The sequence below is a fragment of the Microtus oregoni genome, unplaced genomic scaffold (genome assembly GCF_018167655.1).
Source record: "Microtus oregoni isolate MIOR12 unplaced genomic scaffold, Mior012 000054F_ref0000373, whole genome shotgun sequence".
Lineage (NCBI taxonomy): Eukaryota > Metazoa > Chordata > Mammalia > Rodentia > Cricetidae > Microtus > Microtus oregoni.
The window spans coordinates 11,483,166-11,499,900 of record NW_024543830.1 but is presented as its reverse complement, the minus strand read 5'-3'; the positions used below and the strand labels follow the sequence as shown (position 1 = coordinate 11,499,900).

Here is a 16,735-nt window from a genome sequence, read left to right as displayed (position 1 = left end):
ATTTCCAAGAGATGCCTAACTCCAACATGCTAACAGCAGAATATTCACTAACTGCATCCCTGCAGATTTGTGAATAGAGATATAGATTCTCTATAAACTCTAGAAAGCAAGCACCATACATATACAAAATGGAATTTCATCCAGGCATCTTGAACTTTTTATTCTCTATTACTTTAACTTCTACTCTTGAGATGTGTCTCATACTGCTTTGCTGTGGTATTGCTCAGGCCTGTTGTGTGTGGTTTTCACTCAGTTTACTGTGAGGCATTCTTCAGCATGCTCTTCAGCCACACCTCATACTTCCCTCCTATTCTTGCATCTTTACTTCTTTCTCTCATTCCTATCACCATCCTCTTTTTACTTTTTATTCATAACTTTCCATAGATTTAACAATTCATCCCTGCATCTGGAGGGGAGAGGAAAGAGGTCTTAACTAGAGGAGGTGAGAGAACACCTGAGATATGAACGAGGGAAAGGGGCTGAAAGGTTTGTGCAGTAGGGAGGTGAGAGAAAGATAGGAGAGAAGATGTGGTGAAAGTGATTTAACCAAAACAAAGTTTGCCGGTGCTCCAGTGGATGGCCCCAGACCTAGGCAATAAAGGCAGCAATGATTGGATTGGGTTCAGCAGGTTTTAAATAAGAAGAAAAAGACATAAAATTGGAAGAGGTAAGCACTGAAGGGGATCAAGGGGGAGTTGAATGGAGGGAGGGATACGATCAAACTATATAATATATGTGTATGAAATTCTCAAATAAATAAAAATGTTTTGTAACATATAATATATATGTGTAAGATTAATTATGTAAAATTTAATAAACACAACTATCTAATTAGTATTCAATAGGCTTTCATTTTTTATTATAATAAGTTTATTCTTTTAACCAATTTAGACATTGTTTCCTACATAGAGGGCCCCCAAAATAAAGAAGAATACACAAGATAGCCAAAAAAGTAGGTTATAGCAATTTACTTAAAGAACAATATATCTCAGGCATAGGATTTTCATCAAATATCAACAAAATTTTTTTTTCATTTTTAATACATTTTAAAATTATATGTGCATATACCCACCAAAGAATTGTTTTATAATAAATTTCTTTCTGACTTTTTCCATTTTCTTTCGGTAGGGCTTGTATTTGGTTGGTTTGGGGGGCCGGTGCTTTTTGTGAAGGAGGAGGAGTTACAACAGTGTCTCACCATAGTTGGCTTGGAACCACGCTGACTATGAACTCAGAGCTCCACCTGCTCCTTCCTCCTGAGTGCTGGCATTAAAGGTGTGGGCCACCATGCCTGGCTAAATAATTTTTTTACATTTATTTATTTTATTATTTCATATGAATGAGTGTTTTGCCTGCATGTTTTTGCCACATTATGCTTGCTGCCCACAGAGGTATGAACAGTTGGGTGCTAGGAACTGAACTAGTGCTCTTAACCACTGAGTCAAATCTCCATTCCTTCTTTCTGACTTATTAGCAGTAAATGTTTGGTTTATATACTTATTTTATATACCTATATATCCAGTGTGGTGACTAGATTTACATCAACTTGAGGCAAGATAGCATCATCTGAAAGGAAGAAATCTTGATTAGGAAAATGCCCTATGAGATCCTGCTGTAGGGCATTTTCTTAGATATTGATGGAGGAGGGCCAGTCCATGGTGGGTGGTGGTGTCCCTGGGCTGTTGGTCCTGGGTTCTATAAGAAAATAGGCTGAACAAGTCATGGAGAGCAAGCCAGTAAGCAGCACTCCACAACCTCTGCACCAGCTCCTGCCTCCAAGTTCCTGCTATGAATTCCTGTCCTGATTTCCTTCAGTGATGGAACAGTGTGGATATGTAAGCTGAAATAAAGTCTTTCTTCCCCAACTTGGTTTTGGTCATGGTCTTTCTTCAAAGAAGTAAACAGTAACCCTAACTAAGACATCAGGCATAAAAATTTCTTAGGGAAAAGAATTCAAGTGGAAAAGGCTGAAAGGCCTGCTTTAAAGACCCCAATGAAAGGGCGAGAGCACAGCACGCCTCTGTTGAGTACAGAAAAGCAATCACAGTTTACTCCATTCTTGAGTTACCTTGCATGAGGTAAAGCAGCAGCAACCAAACAAAGATTCTGAGAGAGGTAACCTGAATCCACCAACTGCTGAACAACGGAAAAAACACCACTCGAACAAGCCCCTTCCGAGTGAGGGATGTCCATGGAATCTCAGGCTTGGCTTTGGCAAATGTTGAGCCTTTTCAATAAACAAAAGATAACCATTATTAAAATGCGTAAGAAACACATATATGCACCATACTAATGCCCACTTGTCACCTTACATTAGAAATGGAGTGTGGGGTAAAAACCAGCACATGACATGCTGGCAAAACTTCTGAGATGCTCTCACCTCAGGCGCAAGAACAGGTGCTCAAAACAAGTCAGGCTCACCTGAATGGCAAACAATACATTCTCCTAAATGACACAACAACAAATCTCCAAGTCATCTCCTTTTCACCATTACTAAAACTATGTTATTTACAACCACAAAATATTTAAGCAAAGGAACAAAGTGCAAAAACTTGAATGATAATGGAGAAATGTTACTTTTGAAAATAATTATGCCACAATATATAGAAGATACCTAAAACTATTCTATAGTACCAGAATGAAATAACATAGTAACACACTAGGTGAGGTGGACTTCCTTCCTGCAATTCCAGTACTTGGGAATTGAGCTTGAAGCTTAAAGACAGAGCAAGGACAAAAAGTGGGGGAAAGGGGAGAGCTGAGGGAGGGAGGAAGAGAGAAAAGAGTGGGGTGGGGAAGAGTACTAGTCTGGTTTCTGTTGCTGTAATGAGCACTAACCAATAACAACTTAGGGATGGAAGGGCTTACTTCACCTTATCACTTGGGGAAGGAAGCTGGAGATTGGAACTAAAGCTCAGACCATAGAGGTGTGCTGCTTACTGGCCTGCTCCCTTGGCTCGCTCAGCCTGCCTTCTTATATACCCATGACCACCTGCCCAGGGGTGGCATCTCTCAAGTGAGCTGGCACTCCCATATCAATGAGTAATCAAAAAATACCCAAAGACATGTCCACAAGCCAATCTGATAGAGGGGTAATTCCTCAATTGAGGTTTCTTCTCAGGTAACTCTATTTTGTCAAGTTGGGAGAGGAAAGAAAAAGAATGAAAATACGTAGTATGTATAGAAAAATCAATTTTCAAACTCACCTCTGATTAAGTCAACATCAATCAAGTCTGGCTTTATGTGGCCCATTTTTTTTGGTTTGTTTTTGAAGCCCTATGATAAAACAAAACAAAAACAGAAATGAATTTTAAAAAAGTTCTTTTTAAGAGTAAAAGATAAACTGTTTTCTTTCTTTTGTTGAGGTGACTGCCAAGCCTATGGGAGCATCTGAGGGGCTGCCACTGTCCTACCTCCTATCTGAGCACTCTTCATTCCTTGGGAAACTCGAGCTGTGTGCTATAATTACTTTCTATGTGTGCACATTATCATTGGTTTTTAATTTACCAAAGTACAGCTTACAAACTCAGGGCTTCATGGTAGAATAGTTAAGGCTGAACACCTCCTTTACAAAATCTCCATGTGTCAATATCAGAGGTAGTTTTCCTGGAGTCTCAAAGAATCCTCCAAAATTTTCCTTGTTTGGGAGTATAGGGTGGAAGATTCTGGGTGGGAGTTTGCAGATTAAGCTAAAGGGCTTTATTATCTTGGTTTTTAGTTAACTTCACCTCCCCTGAAGACTCTCTAATGCACTTTATCCAAGGAAACATCCCGAGCTTCCTATCTGAGGGCATCGCTGTGTATTAAGGTGTTGGGGGATTGAGGTCTAATTTTTCTGCATACAAACTTTACCAATTCCTATTTTCAGGCCCAGAGCTCATCTTTGCCTCAGACAAAATCAACTGCATGCAAGGCACCAGATTCTCAGGAAGGTGTTGGGCAAGCTGGCAGTCCACTCAGCATTCTCCTCTGAGATCCAAATACTGCTGGAATTTATCATCTGCTAAAAGGTTCCTCTTCAATTCTATTTCTTAATATTGTGATGTATCCACTTGAGAAAAATCCCTTTATGTATCTACATTATGTAATTTAGCAAAAAACATTTTTTCAGAGAATGAAAGAAAAAACTTTCTGGGCCTTGGTCTTCTATCATTTCATATTAAAGTAGCTTAATCTGCAGGTTTCTGTATGTTAATCCACTTATCTAAGATCAATATGAGAATTCTAGAGTCTTTGTTGCATCCTCAACTTTCGGACAGTTCTAAAATTAATCACTGTTGCCTCTAAGAGATGGCCTTTCCTATTTGGTTATGTTTTTAGAAGAAAAATTGAGAATCTGGAAGTCACAATAACCTTGCCATATAGTAAGTATACATTTATGAAATTATCTTTTGATTTTCTTCCAATCTTCTGGTTTGTCGAACTTGCTATTAATCTTTTAAAGAGATAAATTCTAGGTAGAATGATGGCTCAATGAAGAAGGTGTTTGCCGCTTGAGTGTGAGGATCTGATTCAGATCTCTAGAACCTATGGAAAGCCAGATGCAGAACACACACACCTATATAAACCCATCACTCCTATGGTGAGGTGGGAGACAGAGACAGGAGAATCCTCTGGCATACATACACATGACTAACAAGACACCTTGTCTCAAAGCGAAAATCAAGGACTGATACTTGAAGTTGTCCTTTGACCCTCACACATACAGTCTTCCAGGTAACCAGGCTTTAATTCCCACCATCCACAGGGCAGCTAACAACCATCCACAACTTTACTTCCAGGGAATCCAGCACTCCCCTGAACTTCCAAGGACAGTCACTGCATGTATGTGTCTTATAAGACATATATGCAGGCATAATACTCATACACAAAATAAAACTTTAAAAGACAAAGAGATGAATTTTAATTTCATGCTCAACTAAAACTTGCAGGAACTACTTCTTAATCAAGTTTTAAAATCAGATATTTAACTATCAAAGTTAGTGTAAAATATTAACACTAAGGCATAAGGACCTGAGTTTGAGTCTCAGTTCCACAAAAAAGCTAGGCATGGCTGTGGGTGCTTTTAACCCCCGCATTTGGAGAGAGAGACAGAGTCCTGAGAGCCCAGCAGCCAGCCTACCTGGCTTATATAACAAGGTTCCAGTACAATGAGAGACCTTCACTCAAGCTGATAAGTCAGGGAAAGAGAGCAAGACATCTAAATTCCTGCTGGGGCCTCCTGATGCACACACGAACACAACATACCCACACAGTCACATGCATGCACCACACACACACCCACAAACACACACACAAAGTTAATTCAAAATCTTGAGGTTACAGTAATTTGCTATTTTTTTACTCAAGAGATAGAGGCAGTTATCTTTGGCTCTTTTTAACTAAATTGATGGAGTCCAACAATTTTAAGTGAACCCTACACTTCAACTACAAGCTGTAGATACCACATACAAAAAAATTCCTTAAGACCCTAAATTACAATAAAACTATACAGTAGTTTAAGAGAAAAAAACTCCAAAGTATATATTATATATATATAATATATATGCATGTAGTACAAATATATGTGTGTGTATATACATATGTGGATATATATATGCTTGTCATAAAACACTATTCAAAATCAGAAATTACAATTTAAAAATAAAAATATTACTATCTTATACTCTAATAGAAATAGACTTTGTAGTCATTCCACATATGGGAGCTTCAAGTCTTTGTTTTCTACATTCTTTACCTACTGTTAGAAAACAGGACTAGCATTAAGAAGTGAATTCTGTAACCCTCACTGACAGAAACATATTTAGTTGCTTAGGCAATAAATATTTAACATGCATCTTCCATCAGACATTTTACCTGTATAAATATAAAGAAAAGTGAGTCAGTGCAGGTCTGTCTTCAAAGAATGTATTGTAAGGCAATGTATAAGGGCGGTCTGTCAGGAATAAGCCCCTGAACTCCCCTATCTATCATTTTTCTTTCCTAAGGAGAAAGAAGTCATTAATAAATTCATGACCACTGCTCTTAAGGGAAATAAACAACACATGGGGCACTGTGGCTCACACTTCAAATCCCAGCACTCAGGAGGCTAACACAGGAGGATAACCATGAGTTTGAGACTTGCCTCAAAACAAAATAAGTTTCCAGTTACCACATACTTTAATGCATGTTGAACAGATCTATATACAATGTAAGAGGAACATATGTCAGACACTTTACGAACACTTAAACTAGCTCTTCCGTGACTCTGAAAACCTCATTGTCCTCACTTTATAGCTAAAGAAACCAAGCCCCAGAGATGGAAACTAAGTCACTCTCAGTCTTTATCATTATACATCCTTTATCCTGCCACATGGAACCAAATGCATCCCACAACAAAAGGAGTTTTTGTTGAAAATCAAACAATGTGGCTTAACCTTGAAAGCTTTAATGAGTAAACCCTGTAAGTGATTTCCTCGTTAGCTACACACAGTCTCTATCCTAGCAGGTGGGAAAGGGGACACTCCTGCACCTGCTGCCTATATGGCAGCCTAGACTTCTGCAGAGTCCCTAACATAGAAAGCTCCTAAAAAAAAACTGTGATACTGTATCACAAGTTTGGAAACACCTTACAAAAACCCTGGGCAGGTTACTGCAATTGTGACAAAACCCCTGACATGTCTCCTTAAGGAAGAGACAAAACACTGGACGTAAGCGCTGCAACATGTGTAACTATGAATAAAAACAGTAAGTGAAGCCTGTAATTCCTATTTCCCACTGTGATGAATTTTCATTTTATTGCCACTAAAAGAATAAATCTACTATAAAGTCAGGCACAACAGGGGAAGTAACCTTTGACTTCCTAGGACACGCTGAGCACACTGCAGCTGTAACCTGAGATGCTCCCCATGCTCGCCTGCTACTGACAATATTTAGGGAGGCTGTGGAAACTAGGTGGCGCCTCATTGTAGCAAGTCTCTAGTGATGTGCCATTGAAGGGTATACCTAATCCCAAGTTTCTTCCTGACTCTCTCTGCTTCCTGTCCACAAGGCGTGCCCTCTCCTCCTCATACTCCTGTTTCCATGATGTTGGACCTTACAAGGAGTCCAGAAAGTGGAGCCAAAGAATCATGAGCAAAATAAATCATTCCTTTTTGTTGCTTTATCAGAAATTATGTTAAAGAGATGAGAAAATAACAACAGAGGGCATGTTGTCAACAACCTAAAGCAATGACATAGCAAATACAGCACTGTAAGGGCGTGTGACATACACCTAACTCACATTTAAGAAGTGGGGCGAAAGTCAGTGAAAGATTTCTCACAAAAACTAATACCTGGGACTCAAACTCAGAACTTCGGGCTAGGTGACAGGAGCCTTTATCAGCTAAGTCACCTTACTGACCCCACTTCTCTCATATTGCTAAGAGATCTGGTAGCAACTTTTTCTTCTAATTTTTCGACTAAATTTATTCTGAGAATTTTTTTTCTTGCTCTTTTATGTGTGTGAGCAGGTGCTCTATCACTAAGTAACATACAACCCTACCCCACATTTTCCTCTATAACATCTTTTTTACCTTTTGGTTATTTTTTTAAAGACTCTTTAAAGTTGGTAGATAAGACTCTGTAAGTTGTTTTAACAAGTGTTCTACTTTTACAATGGAATGGTGGATATGGTAGGTGAGTCTTCTCCGTAAGGGTGATAGGTAAACATGTTTTGACAGATATATATGTGCAGATGGCCCTAATTGAAGACTGTTCTCTTTCAGTAGTGTAATCTTATAACGGCAGGAAACAATAAGTCCTCCACAGAAGCCACACTTCAAATGTGCATTTTCATCTCTTCACAGGCTAACAACATGCAGAACAATGCTATCTTGTGACAGGGTAGTAACAGCTTCCAGTCACCATAACATTACCAGAGTAAACAGCCCACACCCTACTGTGGACAGCATTGCTAAGCTTGGCACCCAGGTTAGATGTATTAACCTCTGATGGTATTTTCGGTTTATGATAGGTCTGGCCAGAGATATTATATTCATTGTGGAATGAATTGATTATTCATTATTAGGTCATACAGTTACCATTTTGTGAGACAAACACTTAAACCCACTCTTAGAATTTCTCAAGAATATATGAACTATAATCAGCATGTCATATGACACATCTCTTGAATAAACTTAATCCAGTCTTGTTTTTTATAATATCTAATTACTTAAATATATTCAATACTATTTTTCCCATTTGTTTAGTTAGTTTGGGTCAAGGTCTTGGTTTGTAGACTAAACTGGCTTCAAACTTGTGACCCTTCTGCCTCAGCTTCCCTCCCAAGTACTGCTAATAGTCATGTACCATCAAACCATCTTAATTCTTAAAAGAATGCTTTTTACTCCTTCTGTGCTCCTTTCTCTCCCTTTGTTTCTAAGTTTCAAATATTTTATGAACTTTACCATTATTATTTATACACAGAGGCATAGATTTACACTAACATGCTAAATCCAAGTCAGAACACTGAATATGGCCTTCTGAACAGTAGACCGCACTGCAGAAGGGCCAGCAACCATTTCACTCTTCGGTATCTTGACATCTTTGCTCTTCAGTTAGTTTCTGCAGAAACTGCACCTTCCTCTTTAGCAGCTCATTTGATCCTAGTATTAGGCGTCACACAACCCACATTTGTTTCTGGTAGAGAGCACAGAACTGTTTCAGCCTACCAGAGAGCAAGCTTCAATCTGTCTGCTATGAGAGGAATACAGTAATTATATGGAATAAGGTGGGTAGGTCTGTTACTGCCACCACGCATATGCTTCCCAAGTCTTGTCTTCAGTACTCCACACTGACCTCATGAACCTAGTTAAGTCTTTCAGAAACTGAACACAGAGCTTTTTCTGGTTTCTTACTGACTTTCTCTGCTCAGGTATTCAGATGATTATGTGTTCTTCACTTCCCATCTACTTCCCAACTTTGAAACTGCACTGACAGCTCTCATCTATTGTAGCCTCCTCTGCTCTTCTCCGAGTTGAGCCCCTTTTCTTACTGCTATAACTGTAGACATTCAGGACAAGACTCAGCTCATCTTTAATGAAAGGTTCATCACCCCCTTCAGTACTAAGAATAAAGCACAACAAACACAGCCAAATTAGCCTGTGAACTTCGCTAGCCTTTCTTTTCTAGAGATGAAGTTATGTCACTTTCAAGTAGTAGTTTTTATTCTTTTTAATATCAGCTAGAAAAAAATTTTCAAAACAAAGAAAACATTCATTAGAATGCTTTGTTCATCTTCACAAACAGCATGTTAAGTAGCAGTAACAGGAAATATTCTTGGTTAGTCTTATTTTCAAAGAATAAATTGATCTTTATCACAAAAATAGCAGACATACTTAATATAGTCTCTCAATTATGATATTGGAGCTCTGACGAACTCCTGCTGGTTAATGTCTTTTACAGAAACTCCAGGCATCATACCACCTGCAAGGCGCTAGCCAGGGGAAAGGGGATGTCAGGGTTTCCTGGGCACACAAGTTGAGCTTCTAGTTCAATTTCTTATAATTAAATCTATAATCAAATTTTGTTATACGAAAAAAAAGAATTAAAGATCATGTTTACAGTTTATACCCACTGTTTCAGCACCTCTTACTGAAAAGGCCATCATTTCAATTGGATTTTCATACTATCTCTTAGTCAGCTTCAGCTATCCCCTCGACACAGCCTAGAGTCATCTGAGGAAATCTCAATTGAGAGATCAGCCAGGCATCTGCGGCCCTGTTTTAATTGATGACACTAATGCGGGAGGGTCCAGCCTACTGCAGGCTGCACTATGCTGAGGCATGCGGACCTGGAGCTTTTTAAGAAAGTTAGGTGTGAGCCGGGCGGTGGTGGCGCACGCCTTTAATCCCAGCACTCGGGAGGCAGAGGCAGGCGGATCTCTGTGAGTTCGAGACCAGCCTGGTCTACAGAGCTAGTTCCAGGACAGGCTCCAAAGCCACAGAGAAACCCTGTCTCGAAAAAACCAAAAAAAAGAAAGTTAGGTGTGCATGGGCCTGTGAGCAAGCCAATAACCAGAAAACAGTGTTCCTCGCAGCTCCTGCCGTGTGCTCCCGCCTGACTTTCCTCAGCAATGATCTGGAAGTATAAGCCAAATAAACTTTTTTCTCCTCATGTTGTTTCTGGTCAGTGTTTTTTTTTTAAACAAAACAAAACAAACTAGGATGGGCATCTTTGTTAAAAATCAAATTTATAGCAAAGCATAGTTAACTCATGTCTGTCCCATCACTGACGAGACTGAAACAGGAGGATTTTGAATTGGAAGGCAGCTGAAACTAGTACCTAGAGAGCCCCATACCTGCCTGGGTTATATAATAAGACTCTCAAAAGATGAAAATCCTTCTAAAATGTGGTAAGGAGGGGCTGGAGAGGAGCACTTACAGCTCTTGTAGAGGACCCAGTTTCCAGCACCCACACATGGCCTACAATCATCTGTAACTCCAGTTCCAAGGAATGCAATGTCTTCTGACCTCCATGGGCACCAGGCACACATGTAGTACACATACATACATGTGGGCAAAATACCCATGCACATAAAGTAAAAAAGAAATCTAAGAAAACATTTTAGTTAAACAAAGAGATAAGGATTTATTTCTAAATTTTTTTCTATTCCATCAATTTGTAAATCATACAAATACAATATTATCTAATTATTTTGTTTACTACAGTTATGTACTGAATTTTACGATCAAATTATATAAGTCTTCCAACGATAACTTTTTAAAACTTATTTTTAATATTCCATACTTTGCAATCATACCAATTTCAGAGCTAGCATATTAGTTCCTAACCACCACCACCACCCCAAAAAAAACCTGGCTGAAATCCTGAAGGCATATTATTAAATATACTGAGAGATAGATGACATTTAAACAATACTGAATCTTCTAGATCATGAATGAGGTATGTTGCAATCTAACATCTCAGAAACATGGTGTAGTTTTAGCATGCAAGTCTTAGACTTTCTATGCAAAAGCCATGCCTAAGAATTTTTTTTATCTTTTATACTATACTCATTAGAATTCTTTTTTTAAGATTTACTTATTTCTGTGCATGTGAATGAGTGTATACCCTTGTTTGCAAACTTGTAGGCCAGAAAACAGCATGAGATCCCTCGGAGCTGGAGTTAAAGACGCTGTTCACTGGACTGGTCGTGAGTGGTATAAATCCTAACTCTGGGTCTTCCTGAGTGCACAAAAAGCACACTTAACTGCTGAGTCATCTCTCCAGCTCACCTCCTTTGGTTTTTTTGATACAGGATCCTATTGTCTTCAGCCCAAGCTGGCCTTGAACTCATAGAAATCCTCCTGCCTTTGCCTCTCAAATGCTGGGATACTTTCTTAATTTTACTTGGAGATTATCATAGCTAATACATAGAAACACGTGATTTTTACATACTGACCTTATATCCAAAGACCGTGCCAAACTTACCTGTTAGTAATTTTTTGTAGGCTCCTAGAATTTTCTAACTATGTGATTAGGTCAACATGAATAAAGACAATTTCCATTTCTTTCCTATCTTGCTGCCTTTCCATTCCTAACTTGCCTTATAGCACAGGCTAAGATTCATGATTATATAAAATTAGGGATATCGGGTATTCTTATTTGTATTTTTTTTCCTTGACTATGGGGAAATCAGTTTTTTTACCATTAAGGGTGACATTTGCTGTAGGCTTTTTTTCTAGCCTTTAATAACTTAAGGGACCTACCTTCAACTCTTACTTCATCATTATAAATTTGACAAATACAATTTTGTCAAGTGCTTTTACTATGTCTACTGAGAAGATCATATGGTTTAGGTCTTTATTCCATTAATCACAATAATTTATTTTCAAATATTAAAAACCAATGTTGCAAGGAAGTGTAGTGGTGTACACTTTTAATCACAGAACCTAGGAGGCAAAGGCAGGAAGATTAATGCAAATGCAAAGCCAGGCTGGTCAAATCACTTAATTCCAGGCCAGCCGGGGTTACAGTAAGTCCTCGTCTAAAAAAGTACATTTCTACACAAACTGTATTCAATCACAGTAGATAAGCCATTTTGTATATTGCTAAATTCATGGTGTTAATATTCTGTTAAGCATTTTCACTCTATGTTCACAACTTGTTTTTTCAATGCCTTTAACTAGTTTTGATGCCAAGGTAATCCTAGAACCTGGGAGGCAAAGGCAGGAAGACTGGCATGCATTAGACACCAGCCTGCACTACCTGTGATACACAGCAACACCGCATCCCACATTCATACCACACACAATCTTTCTATTCTCCTCAAAACAGTAGTTCTGAGTAAAACTCATTTATGGGTTTCCACTCCATTTACATGCTTTCACTGCAGCCACACTGAGATGCCTGCTTGCTCCGTATGTCATATACTTCTGTTAAAACTTTCCCCCTGTTCTCAACATTTACCAAAATGTCCTAAACAGTAACACTTTGCCAAAGAATCCTTATCAATTTTTTGATCCAGGTAAGATTAATGAATCTTTTTTAAAAATTGTTTTAAATTTTAGGTTATTTTATCTGTGTCAAAAGAAGGTTCCAGATTAGATTATTTTATGTATATGGGTGTTTTGACTGCATGTATGTATGTGCACTGCGTGAATACTTCCATGACCGCGGAGGTAAAAAGAGGGTGTCAGATCCCCCTGGAACTGGAGTTACAGATGGTTGTGAGCCACCATGTGGGTGCTAGGAACCGAACCCAGGTCCTCTGAAGTGCAGCCAAGTGCTATTAACCACTGAGCCATCTCTCCAGTACCTATTTAAAAATTTTAACTATACTTTTATAAATGCAATTTAAAAAAAATTTTAACATTTTGACAGGTGGTGGTGGCTCACTTTTAATCCCAGCACTCGGGAGGCAGAGGTAAGCAGTTCTCTGTGAGTTCGAGGCCAGCCTGGTCTACAAGAGCTGGTTCCAGTACAGATAGGATTGTTACACAGAGAAAACATGTCTTGAAAAGAAAATTTTTAACAATTTATTTTTATGCATGAGTGTCTTGCCTGCAAGTATGAATGTACGCACATACATACAATACCCACCCAGGCCAAAGCGGGTACCAGAGACCCTGGGACTGGAGTTACAGACAGTTGTGAACTGCCATGTAGTGCAGGAAATTCAACAGGGTCCTCTGGAAGGCCAGCCAGTGCTCTTAACTGATTAGCATCTCTCCAGCCCCATAAATGGAGTTTAGAATGGGAAAGTAGTGCTGTGATCCGATACTGACTTTGTGTTTTCATTTTAAACTTTTCCTTTATTTTTAGTTTAGCTTTGTTAGTCTAATCTAACTAAACATCTTTTTTGGAAAAACAAAACAAAACAAGCCTTAGTCTTTTTTTCACACTATCCATGAAACCCATGAAGGCAGGAACCGCTTATCTTTTTCAGGACATTTTTTAAAAAATTAAGGTTTTTCTTTCCCTCCTACAATGTTTTGACCATCCTCTGTCCTCTCCTCCAACTCTCCCCAGATCCTATCCCACCCACCAAAAAGACACACACAAAGCAAATGGGAGTCTGTTTTAAAAGCTGGCCAGCTATTCCTGTGCTTGAAGCCTGCCCTGCAATTTCCAATATTCTTCACACCTGCTATATGTGTTACACATTAGTTACGACACTGCGCACACGTGCCCCACCCCCCCACGGAGCTCTGATATGGTGCCCTAAAAGGTATACGGTATGATGCATGGAAACAAGTTATGAAAATCTAAATTGGCTTGGGAGGGATTTCTTATTCTGCAGCCGGAGGTAAAATCCTTTTAAGGTTCAAGAAAACAAAACCCAGACAAAACCACATAGACATGTTAAGCATCACAAGGTAAGAGATCACTAAACAATACCTAACTTCCCAGTCCAGCCATTTCTATTACACTACTGATATGGCTTAGCAGCTCACAGAAGAATAACTAGACAAGATTTAGACAGTTACAAAATGGAATGTGGGGATTCATCTGAACCCCATCTTCCATTAATATAAGGAAGAGCTGTAGGAAATTCTGTAGTTGTGTTCCAAGTAGCTCAAACAAGTTTTTAAGGTGATTAACTTATAAAGGAAGGTACCCTGAGTAATGGGTAAATACAGACCACCAAAGATATTTAGAGGTCTAGTCGGATCAGTGTAACTTAGATAAGTAGAACACTATCAGTTGTACTTACCCATGTTTTTAACATGCTGATAAAAGTCTGCAACAGAACTTTTCAAAAGAGTCCCAAACCAAGAATGTACTGGCATTTGTTAACATTTTCCAAGGGAGTGAGACCCTAAATCAAGATTTACATTCCTTTCTTTGAGCTTTTCTTCAAGAAAATCAAATTACAAATAGCTGCCCAGCAACCACGCAATGGCTAATCTGCACTAACACCACTATTTCTCACTCCCATCTGGTGAGTGTAACCCTCCCCTCTGCGATTACAAATTAACCAGCCAGCATTCTGAGTTCCACAGCAGCTCTAGCGGGAAGAGACTGAAAGCTGTGCGCAGTTCTTGAAGGCTCACCTCTAAACCACTGATTGAAAACTGGGGCTGGACGCTAGGTATAAGCCAAACAGGAATTTGATTTGGTTTGCACAGTTAGGATGATTAGGAGGAGGAGGAGGAAGATGGAGAAAAAGAGGAAGAGAGGAAGAGGACTACTACCCTCTTAAAAAAACGTGGATATTTCTTTGTTAAAAATATGTTTTCCAGCTTCTCTCGAATAAACGTCTGGCGATACTGGATCTAAACTGTAATATGGTAAAAGCTGACCAGAGATAAGAAACCATATTCCCATTTACCTAGGACATTTGCTGTGGAGGCCACATATCAGCTGCCCTTTATCATTTCCATGCATACTTGGTGGATGAGTGCATATTCTTTAAAAAGTATGATCCACTCTTCTCTTTACAGCAGTAACAAAGCCAGAATCAAAGAAATCAATTTACCTTAATCTGAGTCTGTTCGATTGACTTTTCCCATATCTGCTGATCATATGCTCCAATCTGAAATAAGGAGCAGGCTATTTACATGGTGCAAAGGCAATCTTTGTATCTAAGTCAAACCTCAGAGTCATGACTCTATTAAATATGCTTGTCTGAAAAATATGTTTCCACATAGCAAATTCATACTTCCAAGGGCTGTTTCCAAAAAACAAAAACAAAAAAACAAAACAAAGGACAGGATCTGCAAAGTAAAAAGGCAACACCCCAAATATCTTAAAGCTCATCTAGAAGACATCCCCACTCCTAAAGGAAGATATCAATAGGAATATCAGAGAGGAGTAAGATGTAGGGACAGCTCAATCAGATGACAGTAGCAATCTGAGCCATGCAGATAAGAATTTCATTTTTGTCTTTATAAAAATAATTTTAAGTTTGATAATTTGCAAAGCAAAGCACCACATGGTAGTTTGTGTACGCAGCCTGCAGAAAGGTGGCTTACAGCTCATATCCTGGAACCTGAAACTAGGTTTTTAATGACTTTGCACATCAATTTTTTTCAGTATGTTGAGATATTATATAAGAATATGTGACATTACCAAACTTAAGGAAAGTAACTCTATTCTTTACGGGAGTTTTTCTGCAGAAGTATGGTTTTCAAATAAAATTACTGCTGTTACCTTCTTCTGATACCACGATATGGCATCTCTCTCATTTGAGGCCATCTGTGTCTCCAGCCAGAGAGTACGATTTCACTGAAAACGAAGGAAATGTGTCAGTGAGTCCAGTTGTTGAAGGTTATTGTCCCGTTTTGGGTATGGCTTAAAAGCCGTTCCTCTCAGCCTCTCCATGAGCTGCTCTTTCTCTGCCTGTCTGCCGGGAAGAAAAAGAAGAGGAGGGGGTGGGGGGAATGGGCGCAGAGGCGACCGAGAAGCCTCTGCCCCCTCCGGTGCAAGTGTGGACGCGGGGACAGCAAGTACCCGAGCCGGCCCCCCCGCGCCCTCCGCCTTCCCGCACCGGCTCACCTGGTGCCCGCTGCCCGGCAGGCTGCCGGCCGGGCCCCCGCTCCTCAGTGACCCCGGCCGGGCCGGGAGGCCGGGGGCGAGGCGGCGGGCCCGGCAGGCCGCATCTTCCCCCAGAGGCCCGGACACCGGCGGGGCCGTCACCATGGAGACCGCGGCGGCCAGCCCAGCCCGAGGCAGCCGGCAGCCCAGCACTCCGAGGCGCGCAGCCTGCAGCCACAGACGCCCGACCTAGGTGGCCGCCGAACGGGCCATGGGAGAAACCAGGAAGCGACTGGAAAATGAGGGGAAGTGAAAGGGAAGGGTGTCTTCTCCAGCCGCTTCGGCACCGCAAGGGCTGGAAGCCAGCAGCCAACCCCGGACCGGAGCAGCGGCGCGCGTCGTCCGCCAGGGACTGCGGCTAGACGAGCTCCGGGTGCGAGCAGCCGCTTCCGCCTTCCGGCTCCGCCCCCGGCCGCCTTCCCGCCGCCTAGGCGACTCTGAGGTGGAGGCCGCCGGCCGCGCCGCCAGTAACCCTAGACGCTTAACGGAAAATCACCTCAGAAACGGCCCTCCCAGCACCCATCGATCCCCGGGAGGCTGGTCCGATATCCCAGAGGCTCCTGTGCGGGTCTGTAGCGTTTAGCGTGGTGTCTACTTCATATCTGTGTCCCCGGAGTGGACGAAGTCAGAAACGGGGGTGGGGAGGGGTCCCGAGCCCTCCGAGCCCTCCGCACGGCTTCTCCGTTCTTGCTGATGGGTAAATGTTTGTGCCTTGGCGCGGCCTAGAACGCGGACG

At 40.6% G+C, this 16,735-nt stretch overlaps 2 protein-coding genes across 5 annotated transcripts in view; one reads left to right on the top strand and one right to left on the bottom strand.

Annotated features, from left to right (window-relative positions):
- Positions 1-3,932, top strand: part of Magi3 (membrane associated guanylate kinase, WW and PDZ domain containing 3) — a 229,959-nt gene extending 226,027 nt beyond the window's left edge. Inside the window, exon 23 of the mRNA XM_041637915.1 lies at positions 3,869-3,932. The gene's annotated coding sequence lies outside the window, so the exon portion shown is untranslated. The remainder of the gene's footprint in view (positions 1-3,868) is intronic.
- Phtf1 (putative homeodomain transcription factor 1) overlaps positions 1-16,492 on the bottom strand; it is a 39,626-nt gene extending 23,134 nt beyond the window's left edge. Inside the window, exons 1-5 of one of the 4 annotated variants that reach the window (XM_041637918.1) lie at positions 15,961-16,492; positions 15,616-15,808; positions 14,942-14,998; positions 3,207-3,276; positions 2,069-2,227 (exon numbers count right to left, since the gene is read on the bottom strand). In XM_041637918.1, the coding sequence (XP_041493852.1) occupies positions 2,069-2,227; positions 3,207-3,276; positions 14,942-14,998; positions 15,616-15,660 (331 nt within the window). In that variant the 5' untranslated portion in view covers positions 15,661-15,808; positions 15,961-16,492. The remainder of the gene's footprint in view (positions 1-2,068; positions 2,228-3,206; positions 3,277-14,941; positions 14,999-15,615; positions 15,809-15,960) is intronic. The other 3 variants (XM_041637917.1, XM_041637920.1, XM_041637919.1) reach the window with 3 other exon arrangements.
- Positions 16,493-16,735: the final 243 nt, after the last annotated feature.